Source organism: Colobus angolensis, unplaced genomic scaffold (genome assembly GCF_000951035.1).
Source record: "Colobus angolensis palliatus isolate OR3802 unplaced genomic scaffold, Cang.pa_1.0 Scaffold134, whole genome shotgun sequence".
Lineage (NCBI taxonomy): Eukaryota > Metazoa > Chordata > Mammalia > Primates > Cercopithecidae > Colobus > Colobus angolensis.
In genome coordinates, this window is record NW_012114422.1 from 1,848,755 (window position 1) to 1,869,994 (window position 21,240).

General features: G+C 35.8%; 1 protein-coding gene across 2 annotated transcripts in view; it reads right to left on the minus strand.

Moving 5' to 3' along the window:
* The window catches only part of EXOC6 (exocyst complex component 6), a 214,699-nt gene that overhangs the window by 148,215 nt on the left and 45,244 nt on the right, over nt 1-21,240 (minus strand). For both annotated transcript variants that reach the window (XM_011934325.1, XM_011934324.1), the window contains 5 exons: nt 17,463-17,634; nt 16,127-16,174; nt 15,948-16,038; nt 11,470-11,515; nt 1,147-1,351 (listed from right to left, as the gene is read on the minus strand). In XM_011934325.1, the coding sequence (XP_011789715.1) occupies nt 1,147-1,351; nt 11,470-11,515; nt 15,948-16,038; nt 16,127-16,174; nt 17,463-17,634 (562 nt within the window). The remainder of the gene's footprint in view (nt 1-1,146; nt 1,352-11,469; nt 11,516-15,947; nt 16,039-16,126; nt 16,175-17,462; nt 17,635-21,240) is intronic.

The window sequence follows — 21,240 nt, forward strand, 5'->3', positions numbered from 1 at the left end:
TAATTTTTTTTGTATTTTTAGTAGAGACGGGATTTCACCGCGTTAGCCAGGATGGTCTTGATCTCCTGACCTCGTGATCCGCCCGACTCGCCTCCCAAAGTGCTGGATTACAGGCGTGAGCCACCCCGCCCAGCCCCAAATTATTTTTTATAGTTTTCTATTTATAGTTTATTATAGTTTTTTTAAGTAAGATGTATATACATTGAAATATATAGCTAAGATCTGTACAAGTTTGACAAATATATTTTTATCATGGTATAAAACATTTCCATCTCCCCAGAAAGTTGCCTTGTGTCCTTTCCTAGGCAATTTCCCCACCCAGAGGTAACCACTGTTCTGATTTTTTCATCTTAGTTTTACCTGCTTTTGAATGGCAATAAAAATGGAATCACACAATTTGTGCCTTTTTGCATTCAATTTCTGTGGCTCAACATATCTGTGAGATTTATACATGTTGTTGCATTATCAGTAATTCATTCATTTTTATTGCTAGGTAGTACTCCATTATATGAATATACCACAATTTATGTATCTATTCTCCTTCTGATAGTCATTTGGGTTGTTTCCAGTTTGGGGCTAACTGTGAACAAAGATGCTATGAATATCATGAGGCCATGTTTTTTGTTTCTCACTGATAAACACCTAGCAGTGGAACTGCTGACTCAAAAGGTAGATATATTAACTTCATAACTGCTGAGGCTTTTCCCATTGTTTGTCCATTCATTATTGAACTATAACAGTTTTTAATTCATGGTTAATATTTTTAATTTGTTTTAAATAGAGAACAGTTTATAATCTTAGCGTAAAAAGGCTCCCACTTGCCTCTGTGGCTGCCACTGTTTAGCTAATTCTATACCAGATTTGGCTGGTGATAAAGGATAATGTAACACCACATATATGGAGAAGAATGCTGACAGTTCAGGTGGTAACTAAAGAATTTAAGTTAGACTGATTTTACTTAAAAAAGGAGTAACTGTGAAGCCAAAGAAAACACTGATAGAATCCTTTCTAAACAATAACCAGAAAAGAAAAGAAAAAGGTAAAACAAAAATAAGCATTTTATGTAAGTTAAAGAAGTAAACTTTGGGTATTTTCCAGATCCTATATTACGAAACAATATTAAATCAAAGTTATTTTTAATCTCACCTGCTTCATCGCTGTTTCACCTATTTTGTCAGAATGTTTTCGAATGCTTTCCAAAAAGTCTTTGAGATCAGACATGGAGATTTCTTTAATATCCTCACGGAGTTTGGGAAGATTTTCTATCATGAGCTGACAAAACCGGTATTGACTAACCCAGGGAAAGTACACATTCTCTAATTGTTCCATAGTTTTTAGGGCAGAATAGTACCTGTGAGAAGGTAAAAAGAAAACTCTATAAAAAGTTCTTATCACAATAAATTTACAAGTAAGTCTAAATAATCAGTCTTACACTGATTATTCATTAAAAAGGGCCTAGTCATAGTTAAAATAAGTAAAATTAATATTTACATCTATTTGTCAAGGACAGACTATAAACCACATAAACAAGCCACAGGCTCAAAGTTCATGGCATACATTAATGTAAAACTTCCTTATTTCACTTCATCTGAATCTATAACATCAAAAGCATTATCACAGTCATCTCAATACCTTAAATGAATATGTATAATTGTTTCAAATTTCTGAATTACAACATTTAGTGATTTGCTATATGATTTTGTATTCTATCTCCCATCCTAATACCCGTCCACATGGATTCACCATACAAAAAAGTATGTAACTTGAACATAATTCTAATTAAAATAAAATTTATTTAACTTTTAAAAAAATGTCATACTACTATTTAAGGCAATTAGAAATACTGTTAAGTAACACACACACACACACACACAGGTAAAAATGCACGCTGGTAGAGTGCTTTTTCAATTCAACAAATATTTACTGAATATTTTTCGGGCTTTGGGGGCTACTATTTCACAGTGTGACATGCTGGGTATGCAGCAATTAGTATAGCCTTTGCCCGAGATAAACTGACATATATTTTCATATACATAATTCAGTTCTCTTTGGACTTCTATGAGGTACACTTCTATAGCAGATATTACAAGTAGCATTCTATAGATGAGAAAACTGAAACACAGAAAAAGAGTATATAATTTGATCAAGATACCATATTAATTGGTAGCAGGATTGAGACCTTACCAAACTGTCAGTTTCCTACAATAATACTCACCACCAAAAATCTATTTGAGAGTTAGGCAGAAGAACTTTAAAAATTAATTACATAGCATTCTATATCTTTCTGCTGAACTGGATGACATTAAAAGTGGGAAAAGGCATTAACTAATGTACAAAAAAAGCAAAACTAAGTTGATAGAAACTATAAGATATAAGTGAAAACAAAATTAAGTTGAAAAGACCCACCAGGTGTGGTGGCTCACACCTGTAATCCCAGGACTTTGGGAGGCTAAGGCGGGCGGGTCACCTGAGATCAGGAATTCAAGACCAGCCTGACCAACGTTGTGAAATCCTGTCTCTACTAAAAATGCAAAAATTAGCCGGGCATGGCAGTGCACACCTGTAATCCCAGCTACTCAGGAGGCTGAGGCATGAGAATCATTTGAATCTGGGAGGTAGCAGCTGCAGTGAGATCATGCAACTGCATTCCAGCCTGGGTGACAGAGTAAGAAACTTTCTCAAAACAGAAAAAACAAAACAAAACAAAAAAGACGTTATATTCAAAAGCTGTTTTAAAATACCAATTAGTTTTCTGGCATATACTCTCAAAGACAGAGTATATTCTGCAAATTGTCACAAAATATGACCACTAATTTAAAAATTAGACTATCTAAATTTTATCTTGGTAAACATCAGCATGCTTATAATGTAAACAAAATGTACATTTGGTCAGAAACTAAAATATTTAGGTGGTGGTATGGGTGGGAGAGCTGTCATTACAATAATTTTGATAATGCCTGAGATATTAAAAGCTTAGATGAAGTGAAATAATGAATTAGGTATTTTCAGTATAACCCATAACATTTTAGATGCAACAGATCAATCAATAGTCAAATCATACTACCTGATCCTGGACTAATTTCCTGATTTTATATGAACTAGGTATATTTCAAAAGTATTCTCTCTACAACAGGTATGGTTTCTGAAAATTCATGCTAATGTCTATAATGTATTTCAAAATACATTTCAAAATAGGATTTCAAAATCCTAAGTGGTGTAGAATAAATGAAAAATATTACCAGTAGTTTTTGCAACATACCACAGACACAGTCAACTTACTTCATAGCACAACTGTGCCTCCCTTCATGCTGCTCATCTCTCACCTCCCATCTTGGTGCTCCCATGAGACATTATCAGATGCATGAGAGGTCATAAGACTTACCTAGCACCCACATACACACAACCCAGAAATGTGGAGAGTTAATGTCAGGGGGTTGAACTCTTAACCAATAAGAAAAGCAAGTCAGAGATAAGGTCTCCTTTCCTCTTCCTGGAGGGAAGGTTATGATTTGCAAAAACATATACAACCCTCCCTAAAGGTATTTAAATAACTCAATAACTCACTCTCATATTTGCTCTCTCAACTGATTTCCTGTCTCATTTCCCTTTCCCTAAAACTAGGATTCAGGGAACTTCTCAAGGATTATACTCCCTAAAAAAGTAGTAAAATATATTATTTTTACCTCAGACTCTGCTTTCTGGGAAAGTTCCGGTGAAGATATATGGAAAGTTTATCATTTTAGACAGAAAGCAGAAGTCAGAGACCAGGCCCTGGATCCTTTCTAAAATTTAGCCACAAATCTCCTATGTTTTATCTGTTTCTAAATGCAAGCAAAAATGACACCACAATAGATTACCATTTCTCCTTTAGATACACTTAACACTGTTTTTACAAAATTATAACAGTAATCCATAACCACTAGAAAAATACAAAACCTAAAAGGGGAATATAAAAAGCACCTATGATCTGACGTTATCATGTTGTAATTAACTCATCAGCGTTTGGTCACATTTCCATCCAGTTATATATCTACACTTCCAGTTCTATAAGCACATACCCTATTCAACAATATATAATGGAATTTACCTTATAAATTATTTTAAAACAAATTATTACCCTATCTGTAAAGTCTTTTATTATAAGGTAATGATGTCCTTATAATTGGAATGTTAAGTCTCTGATTTTTAAAAATAAACAACAGTAGACCAAATTTTCCTATATACTAAACCTCTGACAAGGTGTCTGTTTTTATAAATACAAGATACTTCAAAAAATGTACGTGTCATCACTAAATAGAGAACGTGTGAGTACTCCAATGATTCTCTGGCCTACAAAGTACAAATTATGCCACTGCTCTTACTTCATTTGCCTTCCCTTGGGCATTTCCATTTCACCAGAGTTTGTCCTACCATAGAATTGGTTACTTCAGTCTCTTCTATTCTTTTTAAATACAATGTCCTGCATACAAAAAAATTTACAAGATACATGAAAAAGTACGAAATTTTTATTAAATTCTAAGTGGAAAAAAATAAGACACAACTATATGATGTCTGAATCACTTCAAATGTACAGACACAAAGAGATAAAAAACAAAGCGATAGAGAAAGATATACCATACTGACACTAATCAAAAGAAAGGTAGATCAGCTATATTAAGATGAAACAGATTTCAGAGCAAGGAAAATTATTAGGGATAAAGAACATTACATAATGATAAAATAGTCAATTCTCCAAGAAGACATAGCAATCTTTATTGTGTATGTAACTGACAACAGAGCATCAAAATATGTGAAGCAAAAACTAATAGAACTGTAACAGAAAATAAATAAATACACTATTACAAGTGCAGACCTCAGTAAGCCTCTAACAATAATTGACAGATCCAGCAGGTAGAAATTCAATAAGGACATAGTTGAACTGAACAGTACCATCAATCAACTGGATCTAATTGACACTGATAGAATACTTCATCCAACAACTACAAAATACACATTCTTCTCAAGCTCATGGAACATCAAGACAGATACATTCTGGGCCACAAAACAGGCCTTAACAAATTTAAAGAAACACAAATTATACAAAACTAGTATCATACTTAATGGTGGGAAACAAGATGCTTTTCCCCCATGAGATTGAGAACAAGGCAAAGATGTTCCCTCTCACCATTCCTAGTCAACATCAGACTATGTGGAAGTACCAGCTAGTGAAATAAGACAAGAAGAAAGAGCCAGTAAGACTGAAAAAAGAAACGAAAGTCTCTGCAGGTAACATGAAATGTATCTATGTAAAAATCTTCAACAAAAATTTTCTGGAACTAATACCAACTCTGATAGAAGTAATTAAAGAAAATCTAAATAAATGGAAAGATATTCCATATTAATGAATAGGAAGACTCAGTATCATCAAGATATCAGTTCTTCCCAACTTGATCTACAGATTCAATGCAACCCCAATCAAAACCCCAGCAACTTACTTTGTGAATATCAACAACGTGATTCTGAAGTTTATATAGACAGGCAAAAGACCCAGAATAGCCACACAATATTGAAGAACAAAGTTGAAGGATAGATTGACACTACCCAACTTCAAGACTTAATACTGTATAAAGTTACAATATTAAAGACTGTATGGTAAAGGCAAAAGGATTAACAAGTAGGTCAATAAAATGAAACAGAAAGCACAGAAATACACAAATACAGTTAACTGAGGAAATTCAATGGAAAAAGAGTAGTTCTTTCAATAAATGCTGCTGGAATAACTGGACATTCACATGCAAAAAAGTGAACAAATAAATGTAAACAATGACCTTCACTTTTTATAGAAATTAATTCAAAATGGATCACAGACCTAAATGTAAAACATAAAACTCTAAGACTCTAGAAGATAACACAAGCGAAATTTTAGATGACCTTGGGTTTGGCAATTAGTTTTTAGAAACACCAAAGCACAGTCCATGAGGGAAAGAAAAAAGGTAAACTGGACTTTTCTGATTTAATTTCATTAAAACTAAAACTTTCTACTCTTTAAAGACACTGTTAAGAAAATGAAAAAACAAGCCACAGACTGGGAGAAAATATGTTCAAAACACAAATTGAATCAAGGACTTGTATCCAAAATATAAAAAGAACACTTAAAACTCAACAGTTCAAAATTAAGCCACCGAATTAAAAAGTGATCAGAAGACTTGTACACCTCGCCAAAGAAGACATACATGTGAGAAGATGCTCAACATCATATGTCATTAGTGAATTACAAATTAAAGTAACAACGAGATATCATTACACACCTATTAGAACAGGCAAAATCTGAAACAATGACAATACTAAATCCTGCGGAGGATGTGGAGCAACAGAAACTCTCATTATTCTGGTGGGAGTGCAAAATAGTACAGCCACTTCTGAAGACAGTTTGGCAGATTCTTACAAAACTAAACATACTCTTACCATATGATCCAGCAATTGCATCCCCAGGTATTTACCCAAATTAATTAAAAATTTACGTCCATAAAACCTGCACACAAATGTTTATGGCAGCTTTATTCACAATTGCCAAAACTTAGAAGCAACCAAGATGTCCTTCAGTAGGTGAATGGATAAACTATGGTTCATCCATATAATGTAATATTATTCAGTGATTAAAAAAGAAATAAGTTGTCAAGTCACGAAAGGACATAGAGGAACCTTAAATGCATATTGTCAGGTGAAATAAGCCAGTCTGAACATGTTATATATATACTATGTTATTTCAACTATCTGACATTCTGGAAAAGATAAAACTATAGAAACAGTACAAAGTTCAGTTATTGGCAGGGGTTCACAGCTGGGAAGGATGGGGAAAGACAGGGAACACAGGAAATTTTTCGGCAGTGAAACTATTCTGTATGATACTGTAATGGATACATGATGTATGTCTGCCAAAATCCATAGAACTGTACAATACAGAGTGAACTCTACTGTAAAACTATGGACTTTGGTAAATACTTATGTATCAATAATGGTTCATCAGTTATAGTAAATGTGCCATATTAATGCAGGACATTAATAACGAAAAACTGCTTGGAAAGAAGAAAAAAGTATATGGGAACTCTGTACTTTGTGTTTAATATTTCTGTAAACCTAAAACTGCTCTAAAACATAAAATCTATTAAATAAAAAGTTTAAGCAAAAGATGTGAACAGACACTTCACAAAAGAAAACATACAAACAGCCAAATACCAAATAAAAAGGCACTTATGATACTTAAAGATCTCTAGAGAAGCCAATTCCAAAGGTTTTCTTGCCACCAAAATTCAACATTCCCAAACCTTTACATCTAGATGCCCTGCATTGTGTCTAACCTAAATCCTTTCTTTCTACAGTCTAAACCCATGATTTTTCTACCTCTGATTTCACTGGTGGTAAAATAAATAAATAAATCTGTTTACTCCAATCTATAAACAATCAGTCATCAGGAAAATGCAAATTGCAACAATGAGATACTATTTTATACTTACCAAAATGGCTCAACTAGAACAAACTAATTTGCAAGGATGTGAAGCAAATGAAATTCTTTTATTAATACATTGCTAATGGAAGTATAAATGGTACTACTAGAATAATTATTTTTTAAATTATATTTTAAAAGTCTATTTTTCAAATCATATCTTAAATAGAAAAGTATTTAATGGTTTCTTAAAAAGTATAGCATTCATTTATGCTATCACTGAGCAATTCTACTCCTATATACTTACTAAATGGAAATATAAACATATCCCTATAAAAAAGACTCATACCTTAGTTTCATGGCAGTCTTATTCATAATACCCACAAACCTGAAACCACCCAAATAGCAACTAATGGATACATAAACAAATTCTAGCAATAAAAAGAAACTACGCAACCACAAACGAATTTTAAAAACATTATCAGGAGTGAAGAAGATTCCATTTAAATCAGTTCTAAAAACAAACAAAACTAATCTATGATGCTAAAACTCAGAAAGCGGTTATTTCTAGAGAAGGGAGGAGAAATTGGAAAGAGGTATGAGCAAACTGGGGGGGGGGTGACGGAAGTATTCTGTATCTTGTTTTGGTGGCGGTGACTATGAGGAAGTATAAGAAAGCTTTTGGGCGGTAATAACATTCAACATCTTAAACCTGGTGGCTACACAGGTATGTTTATTTTAGTATAACATAAACAAAAATGCACAAGTCATAAGTCTACAACTCCAAGAATCTCTAAAAGCAAACACAAGAGGCTATCTGAAAAAAAAAAATTGAAGATCATAAAAGAGCTCCTACAAATTAAAAATTAGCAGAAATTTTTTAAAATCAGCACCACCTTTGGAAGGTAAAGATGAAATAATCTCATAGAAAAAAGAGCAAGCAGACCAAAAGATTTTTAAATGTCAAAGAAGAGATAAGAAAATTAGAGAACCAATCTAGAAGACTGAACTATTAATATCCTACAGAAATAATCAAGAAGACAGAAGGAAAAAAATAATTCAAAAAAACTTCCTAATGCTTAAGGATATTATGAAATTTAAAGGATAATTTCCAGATTAAAAGAAGGCTCACTAAGTACCCATCACAAAGAAGGTAAATAGACCCACATCAAAGTACATCATCAGGAAATGATAGACCACAGAGGACAAAGAGAAGGTTCTAAAAGAGAGAAAAGGTAGGTCACAAACTGACAACTTCAAACTGTGTGTGTGTGTGTGTGTGTGTGTGTGTGCGTGTGTGTGTGTGTGTATGTAATAAGTCACACACATACATCTTAGTTCCTTGTTTTTGTTTTTGTTTTTCTTTTGAGACAGGGTTTCGCTGTCACCCAGGCTGGGGTATAGTGGCTCAATCTCAGCTCACTGCAACTGGCTCCCTGCCCCAAGAGATCCTCCTGCCTCAGCACCCACCCCCTACAACCCCCTAGTAGCTAGGACCACAGGCACACGCCACCATGCCCAGTTATTTTTGTTTGTTTGTTTTTCAGTAGAGATGGGGATTTACCATGTTGGCCAGGCAGCTCTCAAACTCTTGAGCTTAAGCCATCTGCCTGCCTTAGCCTCCCAAAGTGCTGAGATTACAGGTGTAAGCCACTGCTCCCAACCTATACATCTTAGTTTCTAAATACCATTAATACTAAAAGGAGCTAGGGTACCCTGGAGAATGGCTGCTTCCAGATCTGAGGCAAAAAAAAAAAAAAAAGCACAATGAGAGTTTCAAACATCTTACTGTACAATAAACACAAAAATACTCAAAGACAGAGACACACGAACTAATCTGAGGAGTTTCTCTTGTTAAATTTGAAACAATTTGTGCATCAAAATGAATAATGACAATAATAAATTTTTATTTTTAAAATGCATAAGTTCACAACAATAATCAGGAAAAAAAGAAAAAAGGTGGTGGTGGGGAATAAAAAGCTCTTCTTTATATATAAAAAAGCCAGTTAATAAATGTTAAAGAAATAATAGCATTTTTTAAATCAACATCTTGCAAATCCAATATAATAATGGATTAAGGCAAGAATGATAAAACTACTGGATGAAAAGCTGTTAGGAAACAGGACCCACAGATTACTTACTAATTGCAAAGAGAAAAATATACTTTTTCAAAAGACATCTGGTAGATTTCCCCTTAACCAAATGATCAAATTTAGCATAACCTAAACACAACATGACTGTATAAGCCTCCTGATGTCATGCAATGTGAGATATCAATTATGTCATACTCTTGCCAAAATCTTTTAACCTGAATCTAAACATGAAGAAACAACTAGATAAATCCAAAATGCCCTGGTCTACGAGAGAACTGACCTGGAGTCTTCCATGAAAACAACAAAGAACAGGAGGACTGTTCTAGATTAAAAGGGACAAAAGAACACATACCAATCAATGTTTTCAGGAAGGGAAAAAGACCTAACACATTTTGGGGATAGTTGAGAAAATGTGAGTACAAACATTAGATTATATTACTGAAAAACCAATAATGTCCCAAACTGGAAAATAATATGGTAATAATTAAAAGTTAGTTATTTAAAGACATAAATGTAAATACCAAAATAATCCATTAAAAGAGGTAAAAGTTTTTGCTCCTATAAAGAAGGAATGGTGAATGGGAAATAGGAAAGGTGATATCTGTTTTTTGTTGTTGTTGTTGTTGTTGTTTTGCAGCACACACACACAGCAATTATTTGGATCTTTAAAATGTGAGGATATATAACACTGATTTAAAAAGAGAATATATTATTAACACATATGTGAACAAAACAGACTTTCAGAATAGTTTTTGGCTTGTTTATTACAGGGAAAAAATCATTCTAAATAAATTGCACTAACTAGTAAAGCCTAATGAAATTCAACATGTAGCACCATGAGGCAGAACACACACACACATCTTTTACTATAGGTCTGTATATGATGTGTTCTGATAATTAAGTAGTTACTAATCAAGAAGAAATCATTTTTTCCCTAGTCCAAACTGTCTCATTTATTTTGGTTTTTCTATGGTACTTCTGAATCGTTTGTTTTTTTTTTTCTTTTCTTTTTTTAGGGGGTGGGGGTCAAAATGAGGTCTCCCTATATTGCCCAGGCTAGTCTCAAACTCCTGGGTTCAAGTGATCCTCCTGCCTCAGACTCCCAAAGTGCTGGGATTACAAGCATGAGCCACGATACCTGGCCAAAATTGTTCGTCTTTAAAATATTTTAAACATCACTATATCCAGTGCTCCCATGGCAATCGATAAACTACTTTAAATTACTTTCTTTTTCATCTGTCATATATGCATTTGAGTTATAAAACAGAATCTGTAGTACAGAATCTGTACAACATTCACCCAGATTGTCAAAATATAACTGCCCAAGCCTGTAATCCCAGCACTTTGGGAGGCCGAGATGGGCGGATCACGAGGTCAGGAGATCGAGACCATCCTGGCTAACACGGTGAAACCCCGTCTCTACTAAAAAATACAAAAACTAGCCGGGCGAGGTGGCGGGCGCCTGTAGTCCCAGCTACTCCGGAGGCTGAGGCAGGAGAATGGCGTAAACCCGGGAGGCGGAGCTTGCAGTGAGCTGAGATCCGGCCACTGCACTCCAGTCCGGGCGACAGAGCGAGACTCCGCCTCAAAAGAAAAAAAAAAAAAAAAATAACTGCCTACACTCTTTTCCTTCCACAATACGCACCTAGCCCTTAGTTACATGCAATATTAGTATGTTGGTAAGTTAATCAATATTTTCATTCCTGTTCAGCTATTTGTCCTTGATCAACATTACTAATCATTTATATCATTTATAAAGGACAATGATTCATTAATAAAAGGCTAAGATTTGCTTTAGTGGATTATCCTGATGCATGAATTTTAAGTACAAAGGTTAGGGTAATGAGGACAGCAAAACTCATGATTCACTATGATTTACAGTAAATATATCTGTCCTTTCAATAATAGAAAAAAATTCTTATTTAAAACAATAAGAAAAAAAAACCAACTCACCTTTTGGTACTCATCTGTTCTTTCAGCTTACTGTACATTTCTAGCACTGCATTAAAAAATATAACATTTTAGCTTTCAAAATGAAAAGAAAATATTTTGAGAGATGAAAATAATCAAAGCAGGAAAGAGTATATTACAAATTCATTAGACTTCTACACCTTGAGTTAGGCTAATATTTTCAAATAAAATGTTAAATACTTCAAGTATATAAAAACATTTTAATTTCCTTATATACTGAACGTTTTATTATATATACACACATACACACACACACACACACACACACATACACATAGATGTATTACACTGAACCTGGAACACTTGTGTATGTTAACACATATAACTGAGACATTAGCCTGCTAACAATTATCCTATCCAGAAATTACTAACGTTTCTTCCCTGAAATAGAACTGGCACTTTAGACTTTAGTTATTTGAGAGAGAAAGTTGAGTGTGAGATTCATTGATTTTTGACTCAACATACAACATACCAAACAAAATAACACACTTGTGTTAAACTCACTATAAACAAAAGTTTATACCAAATCCACAAAGAATGAAAAATGTCAAAAGCTTACAGCAGTAGGAGTAAATTATAATACAGCCAGAAATAAACATAACAAAGTATCTTGATTCATTTCATCCTTTCTATCAAATGTAATTGTTTGATAGAAAGGAATGCAATTATTCAATAAATTAATCTTTGCCAAGATAATATAGTGTCACCAAAAGGGTTTTAAACCACGTAGATTACCCTTTAAACTTAGAATTTCAAAGTACAGAATGAGTACACACTTTGCTTTCCCTCTACAATATGGATAGACAACACTTTTTTTCCAGATTTTTCTACAGTCATGTGACTCCTCCTAGGGGCCTCCAAGTTTACAAAAAACATTGTTTATGTGTCTGAAAACCATAAAAACTGCAATGGCAGCTATAGTGAATCAACCCCGAATCTGTTGCCTCACAGGATCCTATGTATATCTCTATCATAGCCTTTATATTGTAATGTAATTTTTTCACATTTTCCAACCAAAGCATTAGACGGACACATAAACTGGGAGAGAGCCTGCTGCAGTAAGTATAAACTTTCTTTGAAGTCTCCAATCTTAACAATTCATGTAAATTTCATATCTATCTCATACCATTTCCATATAAAAATAATGCTTTCCTCAAAAACAGTAAAAACTAACACACCAGGAAAATAAATCCATTGTTTATGCTGTGATTTTTTTTTTTTTTTTTTTTGAGACAGGGTACTGCTCTGTCACTCAGGTTACACAATCATGGCCTACTGCAGCCTCAGCCTCCTGGAATCAGGCAATCCTCTCACCTCAGCCTCCCAAGTAGCTATAACCACCAGCGCGCCACCACACCTGGCTCATTTTTTTTTTTTATTTTAATTTTCTGTAGAGACAGGGACTCCCTATGTTGCCCACGCTGTTCTCAAACTCCCGGCCTCAAATGATCCTCCCACCTCAGCCTCCTAAAGTGCTGGGATTACAGTCATGGGTCATCATGTCCAAGCTATGACTTCTTATACCCTCTCATACTCCTCCTAATCCAAGGAGGAGTTAGGCAACTGTACTGTAACTAATGACTTACTTGTCTTTATTCCCATAAGATCTGTGAACTCCAAGTATCTGAGACAGGTCTCAGTCAATTTAGAAAGTTATTTTGCCAAGATTAACGGCATGCCCATGACACAGTCTCAGAAACTCCTGAAAACATGTGCCCAAGGTAGTCAGGGGTACGGTTTGCTTTTATATATTTTAGGGAGACATGAGACATCAATCAATATGTGTAAGATATACATTGGTTCAGTCTGGTAAGGCGGGACAACTCAGAAATGGGGGCTTTCAGGTTAGAAGTAGGTAAGAGACAAAAGGCTGCATTTTTTTGAGTCCTTGATCAGCCTTCCACTGAATATACAATTTAGTCTGGCCCAGTGACTCTGCATTTTTACACAAATAAAAGGGCAGAGGAAGCAATCAGATATGCATTTGTCTCAGGTGAGCCTCAGAAGGACGACTTTGAGTTCTGTCTGTCCTTTGTCCACAAGGAATTTCCAGTGGGCAAACTGTGAGGGAGTATGTAGCTTCTTATCTTTGCAGCTATCTTATTCAGGAGAAAAATGGGAGGCAAGTTTACTTGACACAGTTCCCAGCTTGACTTTTTTCTTGGCTTAGTGATTTTAGGGTCCCGAGATTTATCTTCCTTTCACAGATTATAGGATCCTTCAAAAGCTGAGATTGTGTTATTTCCAACTTTATAGTTCCAATACCTACCACGATGCCTGACAGGCGCGCGTGCGCGTGCACACACACACACACGCACTCACACACACACACATTTATAAGTGGATAGTAGGCCTGAAAGATGAATAGAGAAAAGCAGGCAGTTCTGGATGTGGCCATTAGGAACACAATATTTATATGAACTAAGAGTTGCTGTCTAGCTTAAAAACAAAGACAGTAGCAGTAACAAACATCTGATCTCTATTTCCCTTTATTTCTCTATTTTAAAAAGCCCAGTGGGGAATAAGCTGAATTTGGCTCTTGCTCATTCCATCAATAACCAATTTTTAAGGTTTATTATCAGACAGGGACAAAACATTCAAACTTAGAGGACATCTTCATAGCTATTACAACGCACCTGATGGTACCAAAGAGGTATTGTTAAACATGACTATTAAGGAAACAGGTTTCTCAACCCTGAAACTTAACATAATAAGCCAACATTTTATTTACTCAAAGTTTTTATGTAAATATGCCTGGTCCATCAGAGATTAAGCTGAGTAGAATTTCACTGATTCTAAAAAAAAGAAAAGCTATTCTCACAAGTCAAAAAACAGGCCAGGGGCAGTGGCTCACGCCTGTAATCCCAGCACTTTAGGAAGCTGGGGTGGATGGAGCACTTGAGGCCAGGAGCTTGAGACCAGCCTGGCCAACATGGTGAAATCCCGTCTCTACTAAATTTACAGAAATTAGCCAGGCGTGGTGGTGCATGCTTGTAATTCCAGCTACTTGGGAGGCTGAGGTTGCAGTGAACCAAGATTAAGCCACTGCACTTCAGCCTGACCAAAAGAGCGAGACTCTGTCTCAAAAAAATAAATAAATAAATAATAATAATTTTTTTAGCCAATAAAATCTGCTAACAGTTTTAACAATTTAATTTGTAGTCTAAGCTAAATTTACATTATAAAAATAGCATATAGCCAGGCACAGCGGCTCATGCCTGTAATCCCAGCACTTTGGGAGGCCGAGGCAGGTGGACCATTTGAGGCCAGGAGTTCGAAACCAGCCTGGCCAAAATGGTGAAACCCCATCTCTACTGAAAATACAAAAATTAGGTGGGCATAGTGGTGGGCGCCTATAATCCCAGCAACTCGGGAGGCTGAGGTAGGAGAATGATTTGAGCCCAGAAGGTGGAGGTTGCAGTGAGCAGAGATCGCACCACTGCACTCCAACCTGGGAGGCAGAGTGAGACTCCACCCCCCCCCAAAAAAAAAATATATATATATATCATATAAAATATCTCATTCTATTCTGCTGAATATGGAGGTTTAGGCTCCTTCCCAAAAAAAACAATAATAAGTTTCAAAATGGGACAAAGGATGGATTTAGCTTAGCATATTAAAAAAAAAAAAAAAATGGCCGGGTGTGGTGGCTCATGCCTGTAATCCCAGCACTAGGCTGGGGCAAGGGGATTGCTTGAGCCCAGGAGTTCAAGGCTGCACTGAGTTATGATCAAGCCACTGCACTCTAGCTTGGATAACAGAGTGGGACCCTATCTCTAAAAAATTTAAAAATTAAAAGAAATTTTAAAAAGTCATATACCTGCTTCCTTTTGTTTGAATAGAATGCATCCAACTTAAAGTATATTAAATCCAGGTAAAGAAAATACTGGTTAGTTTCCTCAGAATTTATCTGATGCCCAAGTAATACTTAGCCCCAACAAAGAGACCAGAAACAGCATTTCCAAAATACAGGAGGAAAGGCAAGAATGGTGAAGATTCGGCACTTCTGGTGTTTTTCTCACCTTATCAGCACAATGAGATTGTGAGCAAAGCAAAAACAACCTGCTAAGTGACAAACAAAAAAACAATGGAATACCAGAGGTAAAAAATCAGGCAAATTAGGTAAAGGTAACCAAAAGACTCTCCCCATGGGAAAGTATTCCAAGGAAAAACAAAAAGGGGTTATGGAGGACAAAGGGCAAAAGAGGCAGACAGGAAATGGAAATGTAGAAGTTGCTGTTCTAGGAAACTGATGTGACATATAATCAAACAGAAGCTTTCTAACATGACAAAAGCATGAAAATTCATGGAATAAAACGAACCTGAAAGATAAGCATGGTCTATGTTGGCAGGCAATCACCAAATAATCTGTAATTCCCATACTAAAGAATCACTATTTGCTATTATTAAATTATAATTTTACCAAGCCAAACATTTTATTACAGACAAGTTTAACTCACCTGGAAGGCATAACTGCAACTTTTCTACTACAGTTGTAATATTTCTCTGCTGAATTCTACATCGAATGATATCTTCTGTGTGGACTATCACCTTAGAAAGGAAGGAATGTTCATATCTTTAAACAAACAGTTAAAGAATAACTACATACTGAATACACAGAAAAGTATCATTTTCTCACCTCTTTTCCAGCATCTTGAAACCTTCGGTTGGTATCAGTAACTTGCACCTTAAAAATTTAATTTCACCTTAGTTAGACAAATATGCATAAAACTGCCCTGATGTAACTGCTCACCCTTGTAATCAGATCATGCTTCATGAGAAACTTAGAACAAAGAAATGCAAATTCAAATTAACTCTACAGCTTGAACTTGAACTTTTGATTGAAAAGGGCTTTTGTTAACTTCAATTACTTATGACAGTTCTTTTTAACAGATTCTGTGGCAAACTTCTCAAATTTACTCAGGATTTTTGAACTTTACTTGCTTCTCTAAGTCTGTCAAACAATTCAAATCACTGACCCAATTGACCACTGGTCCCCTTTTGATAACTTCAATGAGGTCTATGTGCCATTCATTGTCTGTAGGAAATGGTGATTGCATTTTATGGTAATTAAACATTCATACTTTGCTGAATGCAAACACTGGGTGGTTGATTAACATCAAACACAGAAATTTCAATCCACAGCAACATTTTAATGCTGCAGGTGCAGGCAAAGCTCAATCTCAAATTTTCCCACATATTAAGTGACTCATTAGGTCATCATAGTAAGGAAGCACATTCTGGTTTATTAAAAATCTCATTAATTTCTGAACAAAGATGCTCAGTGACCTCATTGATGCTGTAGTTAGTCTCTTGTTATCTGAATATCCTTTATACAATGGTTTTCTAATCATAACCTTTGGTGAACCAGGGTCATTTTGTCTGCTTAGTGCTCTAAACGTAAAGAAAGATAAATAGGACAATTCTTATAATTAAATATTTTTTATCCTGACTGAACAAATCCAGGTCTCTTTTAATAAATAATGCTTTATCTGTACAGCAGAAAGTGTAGACCAACTTTCTTTAAGAAAACACACACTGCTGTTAAACTTTTCAAAAAGTTTTAACATTATTAAATAATACTGAGGCAATCAGCATTATGATAAACAACTATTTATGGTAAGTTTTTAAAGGAATTTTAGAGGGTAACATTTTATAAATATTGTACTACTTGTCATTTTAGAAATTCAAAAACTGCAAATAGGGCCTTTCATTGTATGCATGTTTTGAGTTCACTTCCCTGCATGGAAAGAAATCCTGTTAAGTCAGTGCATTACTTGCTTCAGAAAAAGAGACTACTCCTGTCATTAGCATGACAACTGTGTTAATAGAGCATACAAAACATTCCCAAATACATACACAAATTCACTTCTTGAAAGTAACACACTTAATAATGACTTGTACATATGTACTATTAACTAAGACTTGAGTAATTTAATGAGAACAAAGGTAAACAATTTTAATATATTTCTTACCTTCAGTTTTTCTGCATCAGTCCTTACTTTAAGGAGTTCTGTAATAGCATCTACAAAACCCTGATGATGAAAATTACACATCTTTTCAATTTCCTTGTCATGATTACGGATACAAGCATCTAACTTTTCCATAAACTTCTTGTGCGCATTTGGTTGGTCATCATACACAGACCTGAATGTATGTAAGAAAGCTAAAATTAACCAAAATGTATTCTTTAGTAAGCCTGATCTTTGCAAGAGCTGATATCTTAAAATTAAATCCCTGAACAAATAAACTGATGATAATATTACCTTTAGTAGAAATAATTTGCGTGAAAGTATTTTATTTCTTCTTGAACGCGATAATATTAAAAGAGCCACACAAGCTCTAGATATAACATGAGGTATCTGAAAATAAAGGTATGAGGCTCAGGAGATGCGGACCTAATAACAAGTTTTTAACATACTAACATTAAAAAAAAAAATCACTGAGTGAATGAATGATTAAAGAATGAATGAACAAACTCATGATTTTTATAGCATTTACTATGTAAAGTAAATGCTCATGCTCTAAATGCTTTATATGTTAACTCTTTAATCCCCACAACAAGGCTATAAAGTAGGTATTGTCATTACCCTTGCTTTACAGAAGACTTACAGATTACTGAACTGCCACAAATTCCACAACCAGCAAGCAATAGCTGGGATACGACTCCTGACAGTCCCGCTCCAGGGTTCACATTCTCAGGTGCGAGCCCATATTGCAGTCACCACAATGTTTTCTAAACATGGCATATTCATTCCTACTGTCTCTCAGCTCATGCTGTCTCCACAGAGAGCACACCCCTCTATTCACTATGCAGTAAAGGACTACCCTTGCCACTGATTCCTGGGAGGAAAGCCTTTGGCATGCCCTGCCTAAGTGTCTTCTTCATTTACCTGGAAGCTCTGACTGCCAAATAGCAGATACTAACAGTGTGACTGATGGTGAGGCCTGAGGCCACACCATTTTAGCTGTGGAGGGGAAGGAGGTCAGCAATGTGGGCAGAGAGCCAAGTCTACATGGGTAGTCAGTCATGGCTATATGACCAAACCCCAGTAAAAATCCTAGATACCAAAGCTTGGATGAGCTTCCCTGATTGACGATATTCCATGCATGTTACCACACATCACTGCTGGGAGCAGTAAGTGTTGTCCCCACAATTCCACTGAGAAAGGACAAGCGAAAGCTCACTCGTGGAACTCTCCTAGTCTCTGTCCTATGTGCCTTTTCTGTTGTTGATTTTAATCTGTGTAGTTTTTTGAAAGTTTTTGTTGTTGTTGTTTTGCTGTAACAAACAGTAACTATAACAACTTTGCTGAATGTTTTGAGTCCCTCTAGCAAATTTTTGAACCTGACAGTGGTCTTGGGAACTTTCCAAACCTCACCCCCACATCTGTTGCCCATTGTCTGAGGTTCATTTCAAGTCCCATTTCTTCCAGCAGGCCTTTGCCAATAATTCCCATGCCAAGTAATCTTTTCTTCTGCAGGACAGGTAAACTTACAACCCCTTACAGTTATTCTGACATGTAATCATATACTACTTTGTATTATCATTTACATGTTTTGTGTTTATATTTTGTTTCCCCAAATACACCATAAACTTCTTGAGGGGCAGCCTCTGTCTTAGGTTTTTAATGAGTACACTCTCTAATATAGGATATCAATTATTAAGAATTTAGGCTCTTGGCAGCCAGTGGCTCACACCTGTAATCCCAGCATTTTGGGAGCCGATGCGGGCAGATCACTTGAGGTCAGGAGTTTTTGAGACCAGCCTGGCCAACATGGTGAAACACTGTCTCTACTAAAAATACAAAAATTCACTGGTGTGGTGGCAGGTGCCAGTAATCTCAGCTACTTGGGAGGCTAAGGCTAGAGGATCACTTGAACCCAGGAGGCAGAGGTTGCAGCGAGCAGAGATCATGCCACTGCACTCCAGCCTGGGTGACAGAGTGAGACTCCGTGTAAAAAAGAAAAAAAAAGAATTTAGGCTCTTGGCATCTATGCCTACATTCTAATGTAGGTCAAATATAAGTTCTACTTTTTTTAATTTTTAAAAAAGAATTTAGGTTCTGTAAGAGCTGAGTTAGAACTAGGCTCTGATCTTGGACATACTCTCTTTTCTATCTCTCTCCATGTCATCTTGACTTGTAGCTTTAAATTCCATAAGCACACTGACACCTGCCAAATTTTTATCTCTGCCCTGACCTCTCCTCAAACTCATATATGTTTCCAACTAGATGTCTGATAAGCATCTCAAATATGCCCGAAAATGAATTCCTGATCTCCTTCCACAAAACCTGCCCTTCCCATAGTGTTCCTCATCTCAATAAACCCCACTTTTCTAGTTGCTCAGGCAAAAAACCTTGGACTCATCCCTGATTATTCTTTCTCCAGCAAACTACCTCCCCATTGGTATCACCCTGGACTAAGCCAACAACATATCTTGCCTAGATTACTGTCAACTGCTTCCTAACTGGTCTCCCTGATTCTATCCTTGTTCCCTTTCAGTTTGTTCTCAACACAGTGGCCAGATGACAGGTAACGGGAATTATCCCATTAAAACCTAAGACAGATCCCATGTCTCTCTTCTGCTCAAAATCCAATTTCTCTTACAACAGCCCGTAAGACCCTACATAATTTTGCCTCTTGTTACCTCACTGATCTTACTTCCTGTTACTTACTCTCCATTTTACTTATTCCACGGCAGCAACATTGGCCTCCTCGTGGCTTCCTTAATACACAGGCATATTCGCATCTACGCTACCTAGATAAACTAGATAGAGAGACAGATAGACAGTCAGACAGACAGATACACACACACACACACACTATCCCCTTCCCTGCTTTATTTTTTAATCTTCTAAAATAGAGGAGTTTATCACTATATCATTATTTCCACCGTAGAATATATTCTTTGTTCCACACGTTTAAGTATTATCTGTCTTCCCCTACTGGAACGTAAGTTGCATGAGAACACAGAGTTTTTGTTTTGTTCCCTGTTGTATCCCGAGCCCTAGAATAGTGTCTATCATATAACAGAAGCTCAACAAATAATTCATTAATAAATGGATGAATTAATAGATGAATGGATGGAATTAGAAAAGGCACTTACTAGCAGTTCAACTTCAGGTAAGCCACCTGAATCCTCTAAGTATCAATTTTCACAACCATAAAATAGGGATAAAAATGGCACATACAGCAAAGAACAAGTGGAATTTGAAGTTAAACACACAATAAACACACACAATAAAGTTAAACACATTAGCATCCTCCAAAATGAAATACTTAGATATAAATCTAAAAAATACATAAGATCTATAGGAGGAAAACTACAAACCTTTGATTTAAAAAAAATCAAGGAACTAAATAAATGAAGAACTATTCCATGTTTATGAAGAGGAAGACAATATCATTACAATATCAGTTCTTCCCAAATGATCTATAGATTCAAGGCAATCCCAATCAAAATCCCAGCAAGTTATTTTGCAGACATTGATAAACTGATCCGTGGGTTTATATAGAAAGGCAAAAGACTCAAAATAGCCAACACAATATTGAAAAAGAACAAAATTCAGCCAGGCATGGTGGCATACGCCTGTAGTCCCAGCTACTCAGGAGGCTGAGATGGGAAAATTGCTTGAGCCCAGGAGTTTGAGACTGCAATGAGCCATGATTGTGCCATGGCACTCCAACCTGGGTGACAGAGCAAGCCCTACTCAAAAGAGAAAGAGAAGGGAGGGGAGGGGAGGGGAGGGG